The sequence below is a fragment of the Neoarius graeffei genome, chromosome 1, assembly GCF_027579695.1.
Source record: "Neoarius graeffei isolate fNeoGra1 chromosome 1, fNeoGra1.pri, whole genome shotgun sequence".
Classification (NCBI taxonomy): domain Eukaryota; kingdom Metazoa; phylum Chordata; class Actinopteri; order Siluriformes; family Ariidae; genus Neoarius; species Neoarius graeffei.
In genome coordinates this window covers 33,144,360-33,167,813 of record NC_083569.1, presented here as the reverse complement: position 1 = coordinate 33,167,813, position 23,454 = coordinate 33,144,360, and the positions used below count along the sequence as shown (strand labels likewise).

General features: G+C 42.7%; 1 protein-coding gene across 1 annotated transcript; it reads left to right on the top strand.

Moving 5' to 3' along the window:
* The first annotated feature begins 4,599 nt into the window (after positions 1 to 4,599).
* On the top strand, positions 4,600 to 23,182 carry mrps14 (mitochondrial ribosomal protein S14). Its single transcript, XM_060922774.1, has 3 exons — positions 4,600 to 4,698; positions 19,348 to 19,512; positions 22,799 to 23,182. Exons 1-3 carry the CDS (start codon positions 4,630 to 4,632, stop codon positions 22,979 to 22,981), a joined length of 417 nt encoding a protein of 138 aa, XP_060778757.1. The 5' UTR covers positions 4,600 to 4,629; the 3' UTR covers positions 22,982 to 23,182.
* The last annotated feature ends 272 nt before the right edge of the window (positions 23,183 to 23,454 follow it).

Genomic DNA, 23,454 nt, shown 5'->3' with positions numbered 1-23,454 from the left:
CTCCACACTCCAGCCCAGTCGGTGGCGGTAATGCACCTTTAAGTTGGTTTGCCAACCGCTCTAAAACTACTGAGCTCCCCGCTGTAGAGAAGAGTGACGCCATCTGGCCGCCATATTACCACTCCCATCGCGTGTATTTGGCTTGTGTTAAACTGTAGTATCAAATTTGCCCCAAGAAAAGTATCTCCTGACTTTTTCCCCCTTTCATTACCTCCTTTTATTTTCTCAACTTTTCCCCCCTTCCTGACATATCGTTATAGCGCTCCCCTTCACTGTTATTGTTTTTTTTTCCTTTTCTAGTTCAGTCTCTGATCATTTTTTAATGCCTCTTTTTTTACAACTATGATTATTTTTACGGAGATTATTTCAGTTTTTCTCTTATACTGTGTACCTTTCTCTTTTATATATTTCATCTTCCAATAGAGAGAGAGAAGAAATATAGGAAAGAGAAGAGTTATATAATATTCTATTATATATAAAATTATAATACAACCCCGATTCCAAAAAAGTTGGGACAAAGTACAAATTGTAAATAAAAATGGAATGCAATAATTTACAAATCTCAAAAACTGATATTGTATTCACAATAGAACATAGACAACATATCAAATGTCGAAAGTGAGACATTTTGAAATTCCATGCCAAATATTGGCTCATTTGAAATTTCATGACAGCAACACATCTCAAAAAAGTTGGGACAGGGGCAATAAGAGGCTGGAAAAGTTAAAGGTACAAAAAAGGAACAGCTGGAGGACCAAATTGCAACTCATTAGGTCAATTGGCAATAGGTCATTAACATGACTGGGTATAAAAAGAGCATCTTGGAGTGGCAGCGGCTCTCAGAAGTAAAGATGGGAAGAGGATCACCAATCCCCCTAATTCTGCGCCGACAAATAGTGGAGCAATATCAGAAAGGAGTTCGACAGTGTAAAATTGCAAAGAGTTTGAACATATCATCATCTACAGTGCATAATATCATCAAAAGATTCAGAAAATCTGGAAGAATCTCTGTGCGTAAGGGTCAAGGCCGGAAAACCATACTGGGTGCCTGTGATCTTCGGGCCCTTAGATGGCATTGCATCACATACAGGCATGCTTCTGTATTGGAAATCACAAAATGGGCTCAGGAATATTTCCAGAGAACATCATCTGTGAACACAATTCATCGTGCCATCCGCCGTTGCCAGCTAAAACTCTATAGTTCAAAGAAGAAGCCGTATCTAAACATGATCCAGAAGCGCAGACGTCTTCTCTGGGCCAAGGCTCATTTAAAATGGACTGTGGCAAAGTGAAAAACTGTTCTGTGGTCAGACGAATCAAAATTTGAAGTTCTTTATGGAAATCAGGGACACCGTGTCATTCGGACTAAAGAGGAGAAGGACGACCCAAGTTGTTATCAGCGCTCAGTTCAGAAGCCTGCATCTCTGATGGTATGGGGTTGCATTAGTGCATGTGGCATGGGCAGCTTACACATCTGGAAAGACACCATCAATGCTGAAAAGTATATCCAGGTCCTAGAGCAACATATGCTCCCATCCAGATGACGTCTCTTTCAGGGATGACCTTGCATTTTCCAACATGACAATGCCAAACCACATACTGCATCAATTACAGCATCATGGCTGCATAGAAGAAGGGTCCGGGTACTGAACTGGCCAGCCTGCAGTCCAGATCTTTCACCCATAGAAAACATTTGGCGCATCATAAAACAGAAGATACGACAAAAAAGACCTAAGACAGTTGAGCAACTAGAATCCTACATTAGACAAGAATGGGTTAACATTCCTATCCCTAAACTTGAGCAACTTGTCTCCTCAGTCCCCAGACGTTTACAGACTGTTGTAAAGAGAAAAGGGGATGTCTCACAGTGGAAAACATGGCCTTGTCCCAACTTTTTTGAGATGTGTTGTTGTCATGAAATTTAAAATCACCTAATTTTTCTCTTTAAATTATACATTTTCTCAGTTTAAACATTTGATATGTCATCTATGTTCTATTCAGAATAAAATATGGAATTTCGAAACTTCCACATCATTGCATTCCGTTTTTATTTACAATTTGTACTTTGTCCCAACTTTTTTGGAATCGGGGTTGTAATATATATATATATATATATATATATATATATATATATATATATATATATATATATATATATATAAGGTGGCATGGTGGTATAGTGGTTAGCAATGTCACCTCACAGCAAGAAGGCCCTGGGTTCGAGCCCAGCAGCCGGCGAGGGCCTTTCTGTGTGGAGTTTGCATGTTCTCCCCATGTCTGCATGGGTTTCCTCTGGGTGCTCCAGTTTCCCCCCCCCAGTCCAAAAACATGCAGGTTAGGCTAATTGGTGGCTCTAAACTGACCGTAGGTGTGAGTGTGAATGGTTGTTTGTCTATGTGTCAGCCCTGTGATGACCTGGCGACTTGTCCAGGGTGTACCCTGCCTTTCGCCCGTAGTCAGCTGGGATAGGCTCCAGCTTGCCTGTGACCCTGTAGAACAGGATAAAGCGGCTACAGATAATGAGATGAGATACATATATTGCAGGGCTGACACATAGACACAAACAACCATTCACACTCACATTCACACCTACGGTCAATTTAGAGTCACCAGTTAACCTAACCTGCATGTCTTTAGACTGTGGGGGAAACCGGAGCACCCGGAGGAAACCCACACGGACACGGGGAGAACATGCAAACTCCGCACAGAAAGTGTGTGTATATATGTGTATGTGTATATATACACACACTCACGATTTGTACAATTCACTGCTGCAAATGTAGGCTTTTTTCTTATATTTTTTCTCACCAACTACATAAATAACTTGTCCAATTTTGTGTAGCTTCCAGTAGTCTAAATGACAGTTCCGCTCTTTGATGGGAGTGGTAAGATGGCGGCCAGCTGGCGTCATTCTGACAAGCATATGAGCCGTCCAGACTTTAGATAGAGCTCAGTGTGAGATGCTTGTGTGGAACGGAATGGGGAGCAAGCAGGCCTGCGCTGAGAACTATATATATTGGTTTAATCAGATCTATTTTTGATTATGGGAGTATGGTTTATGGGTCTGCATCCAAAACATTATTGAAAAAACTTGATGTTATACAGCATCAGGCATTAAGAATCTGCTGTGGAGCTATCAGAACCACGCCAGTTGCAGCCATCCAGGTGGAAATGGGGGAAGCACCTTTGTGTCTCAGAAGAAAACAGCTAGCTGTTGTATATTGGGCAAACTTGAGGGGGCATTGTGCCAATCACATGAGTCAGGCAGTTTTGCAGCAATGTCAGGAGCAGCGAAGCACTAAGATAGGGAGCTTTGGTTGGAGCATTAAGGATACAGTGACAAAAATGGGCCTCTCAGAACTAAAATTAAGTCCCGCAATACCACTTTCTGCTGTTCCGCCATGGACTTTTGAAGAACTTGATGTTGACTTGGGTATACTGGAAAATAAGAACCAAGATGATTTTGACAAATACTGGGTGCAGAGTTATCTAATGGAGAGGTATGAGGATTGTCTGAAAATATTCACAGATGCATCAAAACAAACAGATAGTAGAGTTGGGGTGGGATATGTCATTCCTACATTGAAACATGTAGAAGGGAAAATAATCACTGATGACCTGGCAGTATACTCAGGGGAATTGATAGCTGTGTGGCTGGCTTTACAGTAGGTTGAGGAGAAAAGACCAAGGAAGGTAGTGGTGGCGTCAGACTCCAGTTCAGCGCTGATCACCATCAAAACTGGACAATCAGAAACCAGGCAAGATATTGTCCTGGAAATTGTACTTCTTGCAAGTAATCTAATGAAGTCAGGGGTTGGCATTATCTTTGTGTGGGTGCCAGCTCATATAGGAGTCTTGGGGAATGAAATGGCTGACAAGTGTGCAAAAAAAGCGACTGAACATCCAAGCATAGATATGGCAGTAAACGTCAGTAAAGCAGAAGTGAAAAGTATGGTGAAACGCAAAGTAAAAGGAGAGTGGCAAATGTTGTGGGAGGATGGGCTGACTGGCAGACAGTTTTTTAACATTCACAAAAAAGTAGGAGTACTTAGGCCTACGAGCAGGAGCAGGAGAGAGGAGAATGTATTTTCAAGGATGAGATTTGGACATACCAGTTTGAATAGTAATCTACATCGAATACAGAAACATGCTGATGGTAACTGTGTTTACTGTGGTTATCCAGAAACTGTAGATCATGTTTTTATACAATGCCCAAGGTACCAGGAAAACAGGCAAAGTCTAATAGAACAGTTAGAGAGAGAAAAGATTCAATTTAATTTGCAAGATATTTTACACAGGAGTACTGGAGAGGTTTGTTTAAATTTTGTTTTTAGATTCCTGAAGAACACAGGACTGTTTCATAGAATTTAGAAGAACAATTTTTTTTCTTTCTTTTTCCTCATATTATTTTGTATTTCCTTGTTAGGGTTAGACTTCAGATTCATACCCCAGTCTAGCTGGTGGCGGTAATGCACCATTAACGTTAGTTTGCCAACCGCCATAAAACTTAAAGAAGAAGAAGAAGAAGAAGAAGATAGAGCTCAGTGAGCTACACTTTGGATCCCAGCCACTAGTTGGCGGTAACGACGTTCAAGTCAAACCGGGTAGCAGCTCACGAGGAAATTGAACATGTCCGCTTGCAAAGTGCTGCGGTCTGGTTTTGGGTTGATTCAGTCATCTTTCCAGTTCACTCAGCAGGTAATGTGGCTTTTTTGTGTTTTAGAGCTGTTGTGTATTCTTCAGTACAAAACTATGTCCTGTGTTTATGAAATAAAGCCACCCTACCCACCGATATAGCTCTGTAACGTGTGCCCTATAAAGCTAACCTTAGCTCACGGTACACCGAATCCTAAATAGCTGTGTAGGACACACACACAGTGCACTACAAAGGGTTCAGAGGTCATTATTTCATCCTGTCGGTAGTGCGCTTTTATAGGGACTAATTAGCTGTTGCGGATTCAGTTGAGTACTGCTCAATGTCACTAGGCAACGAACAAACTTCGGGATATGCAATATAATCATTTTAATCATGATATCGATATTTTATATCACAATACGCTTTACTGAGATGTTGTAGGTATCATGATGTACTTTTAAAAATATGTATAACAGTTATGTACCATGGTTCAGCTAGTTTTAAAATATTTTCAGTCTTAATTAAATTGTATTTTTGTTTTTCTTTCTTTCTTTTTTAAATACAGTAGAGCGGCGGCTATAATTATCGACACCTTAACGAGCTTTTGGCCACTGCAAAAGTAGAAAAGACTTTCAATGCGTAAATTGTGCATGAATAATTACTCAAACTGCCACTGGGGGGAAGAGTTGATTCCCAATTACTTAGTGCAGGTAGCCTGGCAAGCCAGACTAATGGCCCTTTTCCACTACCCTTTTTCAGCTCACTTCAGCCCGACACGGCTCGTGTTTCGACTACCAAAAACCAGCACGACTCAGCTCGCTTCAGCCCTGCTTAGCCCCTAAAACTCGCACGGTTTTGGAGTGGGGCTGAAGCGAGCCAAACCGAGCCGAGTGAGGCTGGGGGCATGAGCAGACACTCCCCTGTGCACTGATTGGTGAGGAGGAGTGTCCTCACATGCCCACACACGCCCCGCGAGCGCGCTGGGATCTGTAAACACCGCAAACCCGGAAGGAGAAGAATTACGAGAATTTCTGAAGCCTTATGCGCCTCGCCTCATCTATACGCTCTTGCCAGTATCTGTTCGCGTTGTCGGTGACAACAAGCCACAGCACCAAGACCAGCAACACTAACGACTCCATGTCCTCCATGTTTATTGTTTACTATTCGGGTCGTGAGACTACCGCTTAAAAGATCACTGATGTCACTGTTTGCGCTGCTTAACGACATCACCTGACGTCCACCCACTTTCGCTAACTCCACCCAATGTGTCCACCCACTTCCAGCCAGCACGGTTCAGCGCGGTTGTAGTCGAAATGCAACTCCAACAGCCCCGCTCAGCTCCACTCAGCACGGCACGGCTCAGCCCGACTCAGCCGCGTTGGTAGTGGAAAAGCGGCATAAATGTGAATATTTAGTCTGGCCTCGATCCGTAGACATTTCCGACGGGTGTGGGAGGAACAAACCGCTGTCTTTCAAACTGTCTCTGTGCGTATAGGCCAACGCGCTGACCAATCAGCGCAACAGTGACTGTGACGTAGTCAGAGCGCGCAGTGGGGGAGACCTTGAAATAAATAATTTTCCAAAATGCATATTAATTAATAAACAGGTTCTAGATATTAAGAAGTTTGGAGATAATGACCACAAGTTTGGAGTCTGTACCACATATACTCATTTTTTTCCAAGTGTTTTTCAAGGATTTGCTTAAACTGTTTTTGAGAGTTTTTATTTAGTGGCGTTTGGTGAAATAATTTCCCTTAAATTTAAAATAACGGGAAAATAAGAAACAATCAAAAAGGAATGTTTCAAAGCTGTTTATTAATTCTTCGTACTGCACAAACTAGCCCATCCTTTTGGCTACGAGCGGAGCCAGCTGGTAGATCAGACTTTTGCCATAGCCGGTCGGCAAAACAGTGAAAACGTCCTTCTTGAAAAGGAATGAGCGGAGAGCCTCTTCCTGCTCATGTTTCAATAAAAACTCCAAGTCTAATTCTTCTAAAACTGATTCCAAAGCGGAGTCAAACGCACGCTGTTCACTAGCCCGTAGCCATCTTTCCTGCTGTGCTTTCTCCAGCATCGCGCAGCTTTGTCGTCACTCCTGCAAAAGCCCGCCCAAAGAATCCAAACAAAAACCTTGCATTGTGATTGGCGGGCACGATTTGATGCTCGGGGTGTTTTTGTTTATATGGTGCGAGGCTAGGCAAAAATATTTTTGGCCGCTAGGGGGGTGGGTCTAGTTTACTAGGCTATAGTGCAGGGGTTCTCAAGCATTTGTGATCTGGGCCCCCCCTGACTGCAGCAAGTGTACTTTGAGGGCCCCCCTGGAAAAAAAGATAGATATGCTATTTATTATTATTAGTGCTGTCAAAAATGTCGCGTTATTAACGCGTTAACTTGACTCAGTTTTAACGGCGATAATTTTTTTATCGCGAGATTAACGCTCTGTGACATGATGTAGGTTTTTCATAAGCTTTTGAAACTGCCAGGAACTTGGAACAGAGACTTTGCTTAGAAAAATGATAGCAGCTAGACTGTAATGCCACGCCCCGCACAGCCAGAGTCCTCTGCCCTCACCCGAAGAGCCACGGTGCTCGGCTTAGGTTTCGTTTTCCCACTGGCGGCTCCAGCCCCACTTTGCAGTGGCTGTGACAAGACGTGTTATGCTCTGCAATAAAAAAAAAATACATTGGTACAACCAGTGTTCGAACTATGCCGATATTTTCGGGGGGGTCCCTTTTTTTCCCTTGGGGGGGTGCTTGCGCTTGTCTCAGAGCGTGGATCTCCATCGCGCGCTCACTTCGGATATGCAAATGCTTCCCGTTACACACGATTGCTATGTCAATAAACATCATTTTGCCAATATTTTAGAGACCCCCCAACATTTCCCAAATCATGTTTTCAAGGGATCTCCTGTCTGTTTCAGGGGATCTCGGATCCCCCGAGTACCCCCGTAGTTCGAACGGTGAGCAAGCCCATTCACTTTTTTATGCTGATAAGAGAATTACAATGGTTTTTCATGTGACAAAAATGTGCGATTAAATCGCGATTAATCGTGAGTTAACTATGACAGTCGTGACATTAATCGCGATTAAATATTTTAATCGCTTGACAGCACTAATTATTATTATTATTATTGGGCGGCACGGTGGTGTAGTGGTTAGCGCTGTCGCCTCACAGCAAGAAGGTCCTGGGTTCGAGCCCCGGGACCGGCGAGGGCCTTTCTGTGTGGAGTTTGCATGTTCTCCCCGTGTCCGCGTGGGTTTCCTCTGGGTGCTCCAGTTTCCCCCACAGTCCAAAGACATGCAGGTTAGGTTAACTGGTGACTCTAAATTGAGCGTAGGTGTGAATGTGAGTGTGAATGGTTGTCTGTGTCTATGTGTCAGCCCTGTGATGACCTGGCGACTTGTCCAGGGTGTACCCCGCCTTTCGCCCGTACTCAGCTGGGATAGGCTCCAGCTTGCCTGCGACCCTGTAGAAGGATAAAGCAGCTAGAGATAATGAGATGAGATGATGATTATTATTATTATTGGGCTGCTTTTTATTGTTGTGTCAGAAAAGGTCAAAGTCCCTTCCCACACCATGTGGCGCATAGGGCGGCGCCGATCTCTGTAGCCCTCGGCCTCTCGCCTATTACATAGCTAGGGTTACAGTGGGGGGCTAGTCCTCTGGTAACCGCAAGAGTTTGACTCCCCACTCGCATCTGTATTGCAGCGTGCATTACCAGACGGCAGTAGGTGCCATTTTTATGATGGTCTTTGGTATGACCCGACCGTGAATAGAACTCACGATCTCCTGATCAAGAGGCAGATATGCTAACCACTAGGCCAACTTTATTGTTGTATATTATTGTATTATTACAATGTTAGACAGCACAGTCCGAGACTGAAAATGTTGAATTTTGTCCTATATCCTTTTAAAAATTTCTGGATCCAGACATGGTTCCAGATCACCTCCAAAATTTAAGTTCTTCATTGGGCCAAGACACGTCTCATCTCCTCTCATTATCTCTAGCCGCTTTATCCTTCTACAGGGTCGCAGGCAAGCTGGAGCCTATCCCAGCTGACTACGGGCGAAAGGCGGGGTACACCCTGGACAAGTTGCCAGGTCATCACAGGGCCGACACATAGACAAACAACCATTCACACTCACATTCACACCTACGGTCAATTTAGAGTCACCAGTTAACCTAACCTGCATGTCTTTGGACTGTGGGGGAAACCGGAACACCCGGAGGAAACCCACGTGGACACGGGGAGAACATGCAAACTCCACACAGAAAGGCCCTCGCCGGCCACGGGGCTCGAACCCGGACCTTCTTGCTGTGAGGCGACAGCGCTAACCACTACACCACTGTGCCACCCCGCCAAGACACATCTAGTAAAATTTTCATGAAAATCTATCTGTGGGCAATTCCACGAAATGGTCAACCCAAGGGGTGAAAATGTTGTATATATGGTGTTAAATTTGATTGGGTTATTATTAGTAATGATTGGTTCATTCACTGCAGTCAATATTTTTGTGCTGAACTCATGTCACATGACTGGCGGCCATTTTGAAATTGGCAGATCCAAGCACATACTTTAAAGTGCATATTCTGGACCAATTTCGTGTTTGTTTGTTTTTTTCTATGAAAGTATGTCCCTTTACTCTAGGGCTGCACGATAAATCGTTAAAAAATCGCGATCTCGATTCACACATACATGTGATCTCATTTCGAAACACAACGATTCTTAAGCATTTTATTTCACGAGCAGCATCACAAACAAATACTCCCATTTCTTCCCGGATTTTTTCAAGCGCCCCTAAAGGCAGCACTGCCGCTGACTCCTCCCTCGTCCTATGGTAAAGTGTCTTTACAACACGTGATTCAGTCAGTGGAGGAAGCCCGCCTGCAGTTGAGTGTGTGGAAACAGTGAGGGAGAGAAGCAGAAGAAATGGATTGCGAAGAAACCCCAGGTGGTAGTGGCGAGAGTCACCCAAAGACCCGAATCGAGCTCGTGCCCAAAAATGGTTCGCATTCGGTGGTGTGGAAGTATTTTGGGTTAAAGCCAGACGATGACAAACAGTCTGAGGTGCATTGCAAAGTGTGTTCTGCCCTCGTTGCAGCACCGCAAGGCAACACCACTAATCTCTACAATCACCTGAAACGTCACCACAAAGTAGAGTATGATGAAGCCTTACAAGGCAAGAAACAAACACAGACGACAATAACCAGGACCTTGTACAATGCAATGCCATACCCACCAAACTCCAGTAGACACAAGGAGATCACAGCAGCTATCACATATCACCTGGCAAAAGATATGGCACCGATAAACACTGTACAACAACATGAGGGATTTCGGAAGATGATAAACACTCTCAACAAACGGTACTCTACCCCCTCCCGCAACTTCTTTTCAAACGTTGCGCTCCCCGATATGTACAATAAACAGCGGGCAGTGGTCGAAGCAGAATTGCGGGAAATCGATCATTTTTCCGCTACGTCTGATTTATGGTCCAGTCGGACCATGGAACCGTATTTGAGCCTGATGGTTCATTTTATAGCGCCTGATTTCACTATCAAAAGCCAGTGCTTACGGACAGCTTTTTTCCCCGAAGACCATACAGGCGAGGCCCTAGCACAGGGATTAAAAGATGCCCTCGCATCTTGGAGTCTGAACGAGGATAAATTGACCTGCATCACAACAGACAATGGTCAAAACATAGTAAAAGCCACCTCCCTCAACAATTGGACCAGGCTCCAATGTTTTGGACATTCAGTGCGTTTACATGCACATAGAGAAAATCGAATTTCTGCCGTTGCTCGACTGAAATCAAAGTTCTAAATGCCATGGAAACACCTTAGCTAGGCTGAAATCGAACCGAACTTGATTTCTCGTAATCGAGCTACACGACCTAGATTATGCGATTTTTGCCGAGCTACTTAGTGCATATAAACCCTATCGAGCTACATAGTCGAGCTACTTGCTTCAGCACTGCCCCTTCCGGAAGTGACGAGTGACGAGACCACAAGCAGGAAACACGACAGCCTCGGTCGGCATGACAACAGTAGTAGCGAGCAGCAGAAGAGGCCAGGAGGAACAAACGAAGAAGAGAAAATGGCGAGCAGAAACGTACACTTCTGGAGCAATGAGGAGACAGAGTTCATGCTCATTCAGCTTAAGGAGTTGAATATATTAAAATTCATGGACGGGAGAAAAATGCGCAATGGAGAACACGGAACTGATAACTTTGTTTACAGTCTTGAATAGCTCTTCTTCATGACGACAACCGGAAGTGTACCAACACGATGGGGCGTGTAGCGCCACCTGTGGCTCGGGTGCACAATGTACCTCACACAATAGCTCGATTTCCTTGTGTGCATGTAGGATTGGATTTCTCTGGCACCCCTGCTGGGACCCTTTGCTCGATTACCGACAGCAGCTCGATTTGGATGTGCATGTAAACGCACTGATAGACTCCATCTGGCAATAGGTGAGCTCCTTTATAAAGTCACAATAATAATAATAATAATAATAATAATAATAACAGCTTATAATAGTTGATGTACTCAGTCTTTTTTTTTTTTTTGTACATTTTCCCTGTAGAGAATGCAATGAAAGATTCCCAAGTTGAGTGTGCTGTAGGTCTTTGCAAAAAGATTGTGGGCTCCTTCAGTCACAGCTGGAAATGGAGGAGAGACCTTAGTGAGGCCCAGAAGGGGGGGAACATTGTGACATGTCACCGTACATCACTGAAGCCTCAACATGTTGACAGACTTGTGTTTTTGGCAAAGAATCTTTAAGCCAATTCTGCAGTGCTGTGTTCAGGGCCATGTTCAGGACCATTATGCTCTACGTCCTAAGGAATTCTCATTGTTTGATGTGCATATGATGATAAGAGGAAGTTATCAGCCACATATCTCAAATTTGCTACTACTACTGTGCCTCTGCCAAAGCAAAGTTCCTGCAGCTCCTGCTAACAAGCCTATTGTTCAAACGTTTGATACTCTACTTGAATGACCATTTGAATGTTTTTTTTTTTGTTTGTTTGTTTTGTGCAATAAATAGTGCAATAAACATTTTGTGTAAAAAATCGTCCCAAAGAATCGTGATCTCAATTCTAAGAAAAAAAATCGTGATTCACATTTTTTCCAGAATCGTGCAGCCCTACTTTACACACTCATCCAGAAGGGTAATTTTGCACAAGGCCATCTGTCTACAGCAGAAAAAAATTAAAATAATAAAATGCGTCTGGAAAAATCCCAAGGGAGTCTGGAGCCAGATTCGTGACGTTATCTGCGGAAGCGCCAGCAGGCCGCGCGAGCTTTGCATGGTTTCAGTGCACAGCCTGTGTAAACCAAGCGCTCCCATTTCTCTCTCATTGTCCGGTCTTTTGGGAAACGATGAGTACTAATCCCATCAAGATTGGTGTTGCTACACCCTCCTACGATACATCTGTTAACCATTTTAATAATTACACGATAATGTTGAAGAAATTTGCAGAAAACCACCAGGTCATTTTCTCATAAACAAACCAGCGCTGATGTAGGATTCAGAAGGCGTCCCGCACGTGACGTCACGAAAATCAATGTTTGCCGGGAAATCCAAATGCCAAGTTTTTTCCGAGGCGGACCAATTCACCTCAAATGGCTTGATTTCAACTGAATTTTTCTGGTGTTGCGCAAGGTAAAAAATTGCAGAGAATGCAGAATGTTACAGATATTTGACCAAAGTTTAATATAAAATAGGAGAATTACATTGATCTCGCTCCTGAATTTACTCGTGATATGCACTTTAAACACAAAGAAGCACTCAAACTGCTGTCAAAAGTCCTCACCAGGTAGGTTAAACTGTGTTTTATATCAAATGGACCTTATTCTTTACATTTCCATGAAAAATTGATTCCATTGAACAATTATCACAGCTTTGGGGCCTTTTAGATCTAACAAGTAGCTTTGTTCACTGATTGATATTATGACTAAGAAAGAGAAAATTACCACATTTCATCTCTCTCTGTACATCAAATCATATGTAAATTTGGAAAGTGTTGTGTCAGTTACTATACATTCCATGACTGTCAGTTCTAAACATTTTTCATAGTTTATTTCTTTCATTGTATACTATGGCATGTGTTAAGCAAAGTTGGAAAAAATGTTAATAAAATTGCAACAAGTTTCACAGAAATTGGCGTTTGTACTTGTGTGTTCATAGTTGTCGAATTCTCCAAGTTGCGTCAGTTACCAATGTGATCTGCATGCCGCTAAATAAATTATTCATATCTGGGAAAAACTCTGTGTTGTCCAAGATGGCCTTTGGGCTTTAAGTCATCATACATTGTTTGAGTTTGCTCTTTCTATAATAGACACACAGTTTAATTTTAAATCCTCTGAATGTTGCGTCAGTTACCCGTGGAATTACCCCTGTACATTTTTTTTCTGCAAAGTTGCTAACAAACTCTACCAGAGGTAGTGTTAACAAATGTCTCAGTGTGATACACGAGCCTGCTTTGTTTGACAGAATTCTCGAATTCTTGACTCAATTTTAGTTAAACACAGCCTCAGGTCATCCTCAATCTGTGCGTGATTGCGGTACTTAGTTTTGAGCGCGGTCAGTTTTGAAAAGCCTGCCTCACGCAAGTATGTTGACGCGAAAGGTAAGAGAATTTTTAAGGCAACATCACAGAGCTGGGGGTCCTCCTGCATCACTGTTACCCACAAGGATGTAAGAGAACAGGTGCTTCAGCCTGCTGCCACGCTTCAGCTCAATAAGCTGCTCTTGCATTTGCAGTGACAAATCATTTGCGGTGCAAACAAATGGGTCCCGAACCCATGAAAGTGACCGGTAGTCCTCCTTGAAATAAGAAACTAACTGCTGCTGAAGCCCAGACAGGTGTTTCATGCTGTCATTGGCAAGCACCTCCGCACAAACAACACATTGCGGACGTGGTTCCAGTGTGCCAGTAATAGAAAAACTGTATCGTAAATAACTTTCGTCATATTTGCGGCGTTTTTGGGAACTGGTGCATCAGTGGGACCAGCTCTTTTTTTTCACAAATTAGAAATTTGTCTATATTGTTTATTAACCCAATAAAAGATCGTTATGCTGTCAGTGTGAACGTAGCAAAGGGACTTGCTCAGCTAAGAATGCTAGCACCTTACCACCACGCACCAGACTTGGCTCCACTAAAATGAGCAATGTACAAACCGTGCTTAATGTAATTAAGTTAAAATATAATTAACTGTGATACGGTGTTGGACCTTACAATTTTTAGTCAAAGAAAAAAGTGGAGGAAAGAGAGAAAAAAGTAGGAGAAAGATTAAAGAAAGGAGAAAGAGTAGGTTGACAAGGAGACAGGAAAAAGTAAAGAAAGGTGGTGAGATCGGATTTAAATGGAGTTTTAAAGTGAGAAAAGAGGGCTGAAATAGTATTTAAAAAGACTGTGTTTAAATTATTACTGCAATAGCAGTGCTGGAAGGCTAGCTATTGAGGTATTTCACCCACGTGACCAAATCACGTCATGCAGCCATTTTGGACGGCACGCTTAAGTCCTTCAGTGCAAGGCGGTATGAGATGGTGGAGACCTTTGCACATTTTAACAAGAAAGTAAGCTGTGATTCGTGTTAAATTGGATCTGTCTTTTATCACAAACACTGTACCCAGCCTTGGTATGGAGCCCTGTTTATTTATTTCTGTGTCCCGTTTCTTTCTAGCCTCTGTTATTGCGTTTTATGTCTGATGTCTGCTACATGCAACCCTAGACAAATTAACACTGCCTTGTTTCACTGCTCAGATGGGTTAACAAACACTGACCCATTTACTTTTTGCTATATTTTATCAAAATTGCGTTAACTGATAAACTAACCTGAAATGAAATGATCACTGCAAAGTCTGGAGTACTCTGTTGGCTCCCAATCCTGTCTCTTCACAGCTGCAATCCATTTGGCCCTCTTGTCTGGGTCAGTAGGAAACCGGTAGTGATGTGTCGGTCGCGAACGATCCGGTTCAAAGAGCCGGCTCTTTGAAGTGAACGACGGGAGCCGAGTTGGGGAGCCGAATTAGTTTTTTGTCCTTAGGTGCCTCAGAGAGAGAGAGAGAGACTTTCACAAAAAAAGTTGCTGTCCGATTGCGTCTTTGTGTTGTCTATTACCATTCAAAGGAAAAAAAGTAGCATGGTGTACGCCTACTTTTTTTGGTTGGGGGGGTTGATGTCATTCACAGCTGCGAAAATACGAAAATTGGTGTAATGCTTAAAGCTGTGGAGCGCAGGGGAGAGGAGTCTGTCACTACGTTTACATGCACATAGAGAGAATCGAATTTCTGCCGTTGCTCGACTGAAATCGAAGTTCAAAATGCCATGTATACACCTTAATTCGGCTGAAATTGAACCGAACTTGATTTCTCGGAATCGAGCTACACGACCTAGTTTATGTGATTTCTGCCGAGCTACTTTGTGCATGTATACCCTATCGAGCTAGTTGTCGAGCTACTTCCGGAAGTGACGAGTGACGAGACCACAAGCGGGAAACACAACAGCCTCGGTCGGCATGACAACGAATCATGACAACGGCATGAATCTTTTCTTTTTGTGGCATTGTTTGCACTGTTAAAATTTAGCTCACTTACTGTATCACCAAATACATCTGTATAGTTGTGAATTGTGTACATAAACAAGTCATTGTATTTGTGTGTGTGTGTGTGTATATATATATATATATATATATATATATATATATATATATATATATATATATATATAATATGTATGTATGTGTGTGTATATGTATGTCCAACATCTGAAGAATGTCAATAAAAACAAAACAATTGAACTTTTTGTGTGTTTATTAAGACATAAGTTAAATTGTAAGCAAAAAATGGACTTTAGAAAAATATTATTGTGCAAAATAAGTTGTCTTACAAAACAGTGGTCTGCGCCGGACAGTTTGTAGCCATAGTCTGTTAGAGCAAGCCTAACAGCTTGAACACGGAACTGCTAGTGTTGCCAGATTGGGGGTTTTAAGTGCATTTTAGCGGATTTGAACATGTTTTGGGCTGGAAAACGTCAGCAGTATCTGGCAACACTATAAGCTCTTCTTCATGACGACAACCGGAAGTGTACCAACACGATGGGGCGTGTAGCGCCATGTGTGGCTCGGGTGCACAATGCACCTTGCACAATAGCCTGATTTCACTTGTGCATGTAGGATTGGATTTCTCTGGCACCCCTGCTGGGACCCTTTGCTCGATTACCAACAGCAGCTCGATTTAGACGTGCATGTAAACGTAGTGTGTGAGGCATCTGAGGAGGGGAAAATCAGCTGTGTATTTTATATTGGTAATATAACACAGTTTTGCATTATGTTTGTGAGAAAATAATTTATTAATTGGTAAGTAAGTTTTATTTCTATAGCTAGAACATTGTTACACTGCTATTTACAAAGCTTTACAATGGCTATAAAAAATAAAATGGAAAACATTCTATAGATAAAATATAAATAATGTAATTAATTAACTAGTTAATTTCAGCAATTAAATCAAAAATAAAATCTCGGGAGCCGAAAGAGCCGGCTCCTTATAGTAAGAAGAGCCGGCTCCCGAAAAAGAGCCGAAATTCCCATCACTAGAAACCGGTAAAAGGAGCGTCCTGCACACTGTCCCTGTCTGTTGTGGCAGCCCACAGCACAACAAGCAAACACCATGGTTATTTATAGAGTGCTTACTGACAAATTAATCTATTCTAGGTGTCTGTAACACGTTTTTTTTTCAAGCTGGTTCTCCCTCTCTCTCTGCAGCGTTAGTATGTAGCTTGACGTTCAAAATGGCGGACACCGGGGCGTCACGTGACCCTGTGACGTCAGGTGAAATACCTCAATTGGCGTTGCTGTGTGCACACGAATCGTGTATTGGCGTTGCTGTGTGCACGCTAATCGTTTTTAAAAATGTTAATCTGATGATCCGCTGATACGGTCTAATGTAAACCCCACCTGTAGCTGTCCTTAGTTTCCCTCACGCAGCGTTTTACCTCCTGCTGTGCTGCTTTCATTGCCTCCCTATCCCTGCTCCTGAAGGCGGCCTTCTTCCTGTTGAGGACAGCTTTGACTTCCTGTGTTATCCATGGCTTGTTATTAGGGTAACACCGTACAGTCTTAGCGGGGGAGACTACGTCTGCACAGAAGTTAAGGTAATCCATCAGACAGTGTGTCATGTCCTCTGTGTCTTCACAGTGGCATAGTTACCAGCAGGGGATACTGTACTCTCAGAGCACTCTTATGGGGCTTTTCCACTACCAACGCAGCTGAGTTGGGCTGAGCCGTGCGGTGCTGAGTTGGGCTGAGTCGAGCTGAGTGGGGGTGTTGGGGTTGCATTTCGATTACAACCGCGCTGAACCGTGCTGGCTGGAAGTGGGTGGACACATTGGGTGGAGTTAGCGAAAGTGGGTGGACGTCACGTGATGTCGTTAGGCGGCGCAAACAGTGACATCAGTGATCTTTTAAGCGGTAGTCTCACGACCCGGATAGTAAACAATAAACATGGAGGACATGGAGTCGTTAGTGTTGCTGGTCTTGGTGCTGTGGCTTGTTGTCCTCGCTTGGGTTGGTCTTCCATCTTCTAGTTTTCTGATCATCATCATCATCTTTGTCGTAATTCTTCTTCTTCCAGGTTTACGGTGTTTACAGATCCCAGCGTGCTCGCGGGGCATGTGAGGACACTCCTCCTCACCAATCAGTGGACAGGGGAGTGTCTCCTCACGCCCCTAGCCCCACTCGGCTCGGTTGGGCTCACTTCAGCCCCACTCCAAAACCGTGCGAGTTTTGGGTGCTGAGTAAGGCTGAAGTGAGCTCAGTCATGCTGCTCTGAGGTAGTCGAAACGCGAGCCGTGTTGGGCTGAAGTGAGCTGAAAAAGGGTAGTGGAAAAGGGCCATTATTATACCTCTGTGATGAGATTCACAAACATGAGACATTTCTTTTACAAGCTATTATTACAAAGACTGATGATGTGGGGATAAGGTACAATGTGACGTATTGGAGCCATTGTCGATATATTAAAAAAAAAAAAAGTGGGCAGGGCCAAATATACCAAGAAAAAGTTCGGAGATTAAAGTAGTAAATTCACAAGAAAAAAACTTGGATATTATCTGAGGTTGTAAAGTCACAAATTTATGAGAAATACATTTGTGACCTTTTTTTTCTTCTCAAATGTTAAATGTTAACTGTTAAATTTTCAGAAGCTTGTATCAGTTGGTCTAACAACAAGGCGTTTTTTCTTTTTTTTTTCCTTGAATACATAATTTGTCATCATTTGTGGACAACACAGAATGCATTTAAATAACTGGAAAGGATCTACATCCTCAGAGATTTCTAACATCTTGCGTGAATTACTGCTGTTGGGTACCTTATATGTAGTACCTGTATTTATAATCCTAATAGACAGACCTTGATAATGCACAAGTACAGTACAATGAAATTGGTTGGCTGTCCTTTGCCAGTGCAAATAGCATGAAAGACAGGTCAATACCAGACACATTTATTTAAAAACACACACACACACACACACTATTGTCATTTTGGCTACGTTCACACTGCAGGCTGAAGTGACTCAAATCCGATCTTTTCGCCCATATGTGACCTGTATCCGATCTTTTATTGACAATATGAACGACACAGATCCGATTTTTTCAAATCCGACCCAGGCCGTTTGGATATGTGGTCCTAATTCCGATTCCTATCCGCTCATTTCATATGCGACTTCAGTCTGAACCGCCAGGTCGCATTCATCCGACTTACACGTCATCAACAAGCCACAAACGTCACTATTCTGCGCTGAAGTAGGCGGCGGGTCTCTCAAAAAAGTTACAACAACATGGCGCATAATCACGGGCGCAGATAGAGGGTGGGACTCGTCCCACCCAGATTTAAATTCACCTCGTTCGGTCCCCCCCACTTATAGGGAGGAAAAAACGTCTATGCTGTCTTTCTTTGCATAAGGCAAACCTCACGGAAAAATCAAAAGACTAATTACCATTCGGTTTATTGAGGTGCACAGCAGTGTATAGCTGCAACAACTCACATAAAACAAAACAAAGACTGATATTCGGTTGGTTGAGCTGCGCAGACTGCACAGGTTGCGAGCTCGAGCTTGGTTGCTATGGTTACTAACAACAAGTTTGACAGGCATATCGGGGTTGGGGTTGGTTTGCTGGCAGCTTTGTCCCCCCCCCAGTTTTTTGTCCCTCCCAGTTCAAAAAACGTATCTGCGCCCCTGCGCATGACATCAATGCGAGGGACGCTTCGGGCTGTGAAGGTTCTGAATCTTCTCAATGGAAGGACGCAGAGGTTAGGGAGCTGATTTCCATTTGGGGGGATGCAGCTATTCAAGCTAGATTGGATGAGTCATACCGCAACCGGGCGGTTTTACTTCCGTAAACACTGGCCATGCTCACTGCGTGTGACGTCGTCGTATCCTGCAACGCGCATGCGGAACACTTTTAGGTCGCTTTTCGTTCATACTGAGGATCACATACAAGTCGCATATATTTGTTAATGTGAACGACCTCACAAAAAAATCGGATTTCACAAAAAAATCGGAATTGAGCATTAAGCCTTACAGTGTGAATGTAGCGTTTGTTTCAAGCATGATTTGGTTACGTAGCTATAACAAATGCTTTTGTTGTTGATTCCGTTCTTGTGGCCTCAATGTTCTTACTATGCTGCTGGTTTTGTCTGTATTTTCAGGCATGCAGAAGTTCACTGGGAATAGTGGAGCAGGTCCGAGGTTATTACGTTGACTGGAGAATGCTGCGAGATGTGAAAAGAAGACAGATGGCATACGAGTATGCAGATACGAGACTGCGGATCAACGCCATCAGAAAGAACACGCTCTTGCCTAAAGAGTTGCAGGTGCCTATCTGATTCAGTTGTCGCTTCTTCCACTTGCTATCTCTGTGTGTAGGTGAATTGAGGTTAACATAATGTAGTTTACACTCACTGGCCACTTTATTAGGAACACCCACCCACCTGCTGTTTTATGCTGTTATCTAACCAGCCAATCCCTTGACAGCAGCACAATGCATAAAGTCATCTCACTCACGATCCATTAACGGCAGTTTCCACCAGCCAGCGGGTGTGACGTTACATGATAGGCTTTCACCCTAATTTTCCATGCTGTTTGGTCCCTTGTGTCATTTGCAGTGAGGTCATGCAGATACAAATCAAGAGCTTCAGTTAATGTTCACTTCACACGTCAGAACAGGAAAAAAAAATGTGATCTCAAAGTGTGACTTTCACTGTGGTGTGGGTGTTGGTGCCAGATGGACTGATTTAAGTATTTCAGAAACTGCTGATCTCCTGGGGTTTTCACACACACAACAGTTTCTAGAGTTTACACAGAATGGTGTGGAAAACAAAAAAACACTGAGTGAGTGACAGTTCCGTGGGTGGAAACAAACGCCTTGTTGATAAGAGAGGTCAGAAGAAAATGGCCAGATTGGTTTAAGCTGCCAGGAAGGATACAGCAGCTCATATAGTTTCTCTTTACAACCATGGTGAGCAGAAAAGCAGCTCAGCATGCAACAGCAGAAGACCACATTGGGTTCCACTCCTGCAGCCAAGAGCAGGAATCTTAGAATCAAGAACAAGTTCCTATTAAAGTGGCCGGTGAGTGTGTGTTTTGACATCACCAGTAGCACATTGCTCTTAGAACACGTTTTTGAAAATTAGTTAGAAAAGGCCTGAAGGGGGATTATGCCATGGCGATGTCTGTCTGTTCCGGGAAGGGTGTTCGCCTTCTGAAATCAAGTCCTGTCACAATTTTTTGGGAATTTAACGAAACTTGACAGCATTCTTTGTTATATGTCAGTAATACACGTTGTAATTTCGTTAAATTCGGTCACATTTTACCAGAGTTACAGCCCTTGATTAACAAAAATTATGCTTTGACAATTTCATAAGTGTGTTTTCCTTCTGAAATCAACTCCTCTCGCAATTTCTGGAGGAATTTCACCAAACCTTGCAAAAGGCCTTGTTATGTGTCGGTACTACACAGATTGTAATTTCGTTAAATTTGGTCGTATTTTACCAGAGTTGTGGCCCTTGATGAACAACCTTGTACTTTCAAAATTTCATGAAGGTGTGCTTGCCTTCTGACATCAACTCCTCTCACAGTTTGTGGAGGAATTTCACCAAACTTGGCAAAAGGCTTTGTTATATGACAGTTATACACATATTGAAATTTTTTTTAATTTGGGCAAATTTTACCAGAGGGTGGCACGGTGGTGTAGTGGTTAGCGCTGTCGCCTCACAGCAAGAAGGTCCGGGTTCGAGCCCCGGGGCCGGCGAGGGCCTTTCTGTGCGGAGTTTGCATGTTCTCCCCGTGTCCGCGTGGGTTTCCTCCGGGTGCTCCGGTTTCCCCCACAGTCCAAAGACATGCAGGTTAGGTTAACTGGTGACTCTAAATTGAGCGTAGGTGTGAATGTGAGTGTGAATGGTTGTCTGTGTCTATGTGTCAGCCCTGTGATGACCTGGCGACTTGTCCAGGGTGTACCCCGCCTTTCGCCCGTAGTCAGCTGGGATAGGCTCCAGCTTGCCTGCAACCCTGTAGAAGGATAAAGCGGCTAGAGATAATGAGAGTGAGAAATTTTACCAGAGCTATGCCCTTGATTATTAACAAACTTGTACTTTGGCAATTTCATCAAGGTGTGCCTGCTTTCCGAAATCAACTTCCCTCACAATTTTTATCTCCCGCTGGCCGAAAGGCCCGAAGGGGGATTATGTCATGGTGATGTCCAGCCGTCTATCCGTCCGTCCGTCCCAGAAAGGGTTCTCACCTTCTGAAATTAACTCATCTCTCAATTTTTGGAGGAATTTCACGAAACTTGATTGGATTTTTTGTTATATGTCGGTAATACGCATATTGCAGTTTCGTTCAATTCAGTCGCATTTTACAAGAGTTATGGCCTAGTTAGCAGCAGGGGATATTGTGCTCTCAGCACACTCTTGTTTAAATTTAGAGACAAGATAGAAAATCTAACTTTTTTTAAAACGTGTATCTGCAACCTGACGGTGAGCTCATGAAGCTGTTCCATATCTTCCAGCTGTTTGTGTGTTAATCCTGCGGAATATGAACAGAGTACAAGCTGTATATAGAAATAATGTTTTCCAAGTCAATATAAGTTTACATTTATTTCATGAATTATTCATGAATCAAAAGCAGTCTACTCAAAGAAAGGAAAGGATTATACCAAACCAATATCTATACCAAAAATATTTTTTAAACATATACATGTGACTTTACTGTCCTATCCTCTGGAAAATTAAAATACACGAGATCTCCAATTATTCTACATCATTTGTACTTGGAGTTTAAAATGGCCGTACCATACTTCTGTTATTCACATAAGAGACACAAAAACAATTTCTCTCTTTCAGGTTTCATTTTTTTATTAACCTTACTAGTGGCCCCTCTAGTGCATTTCATGACCTGTCAAAAAAATCATGATCATATAACTCCTAAACTGTTTGTCTTTTGAGACTTGTATAAATCTGTTGTAGGCCAGAAATGGACTTTCGGCATGTAATGATATATTGTGATACAAATTGATGATGGTATGCATTAATGAAATGAAAAATGAACAGAAATAATATAACAGAAAATGGCAGGAATGCGCATAACCTCTGTATATGTGGAAGTAACACAGCTCTAATGCCATGCAAAAACACTGGTCGAAACTGGGAAAGAGCTGTTGTGCAATTGACTATATAAATAGATTTACCAAGAAATCAGAATTTTTTTTTTTTTTTTTACAGATTGCTGAAAGATAAAGGAAAGGGAAGCAGATTGAGGTCGTACAAATATAAGTTTATTAAGAAAATGTCTAACTTTTTTTTCATTTTTAATTAAGGGAAAACTTTAATAGGCTGTTATATTTTACTCCAACCTTTACAAATGTGTGTAAATAATTATTGTTCATTATTAAAAAATGAAACGAAAGGTTTTATTGTTTTTTTAATTAAATAAATATTTAAGTTGCTAAAGAAGACGAAACAAAATGTAAAATTTCCTTCATTTATTTATTTTTCCAAAAATATCATGCGGAAAATCAAATCATGAATCCATGATGGTGAATTGAATCATGAATTGGGTGAATCATTACATGCCTAATTGACAAACACCACTTTGTTCCTGCAGGAGGTAGCTGATAAAGAAATTGCTGCATTGCCCCGAGACAGTTGCCCGGTGCGTATCCGCAACAGATGTGTGATCACGTCGCGACCCCGTGGAGTGAAACGCAGGTGGCGTCTGAGCCGCATCATCTTCAGACACCTAGCAGACCACAATCAGATGTCGGGCATACAGAGATCGATGTGGTGAAAACTTCACAGTGGATAATTCAGTTTATGACTTGCAGACTCAGTGCTGGAGAAGCCAGAGATCAAAATGTTCCAGATCACAGTGGAAATGCATAATCCATCACCATGTGCGCACAAATTGCTGTTTTGGAAGATATTGTCTTGTAAAGTGAGAACTATTTTGCTGCTTTGTGCATAATAAAGGTTATTCATAATGATGCTATCAGGTGTCTGTCCTGACCATCAGACGGGGGTGGGGAGGTGGAGGTAAACTCCTCTGAATGATGAGCTTCAATCTGCATGTATTTGAAAAAGAGCTCTGTTTCACAGACTCCCACTTGAGGGCTGGCGCTGGGGGAGGTGGGCCACCCACTTCCGATTGGTTGAGGTATTAGTGCTGTCAAGCGATTAAAATATTTAATCGCGATTAATGTCGCGACTGTCATAGTTAACTCGCGATTAATCGCACATTTTTGTCACATGAAAAACCATTGT

What these genes read in the sequence shown, in the direction of transcription:
- mrps14 (XM_060922774.1), top strand. Translation starts at nt 4,630, where the DNA reads ATGTCCGCTTGCAAAGTGCTGCGGTCTGGTTTTGGGTTGATTCAGTCA. An exon ending in CTTTCCAGTTCACTCAGCAG is followed by an intron (nt 4,699 to 19,347) that starts GTAATGTGGCTT and finishes CTGTATTTTCAG; the next exon opens with GCATGCAGAAGTTCACTGGG. An exon ending in TCTTGCCTAAAGAGTTGCAG is followed by an intron (nt 19,513 to 22,798) that starts GTGCCTATCTGA and finishes TTGTTCCTGCAG; the next exon opens with GAGGTAGCTGATAAAGAAAT.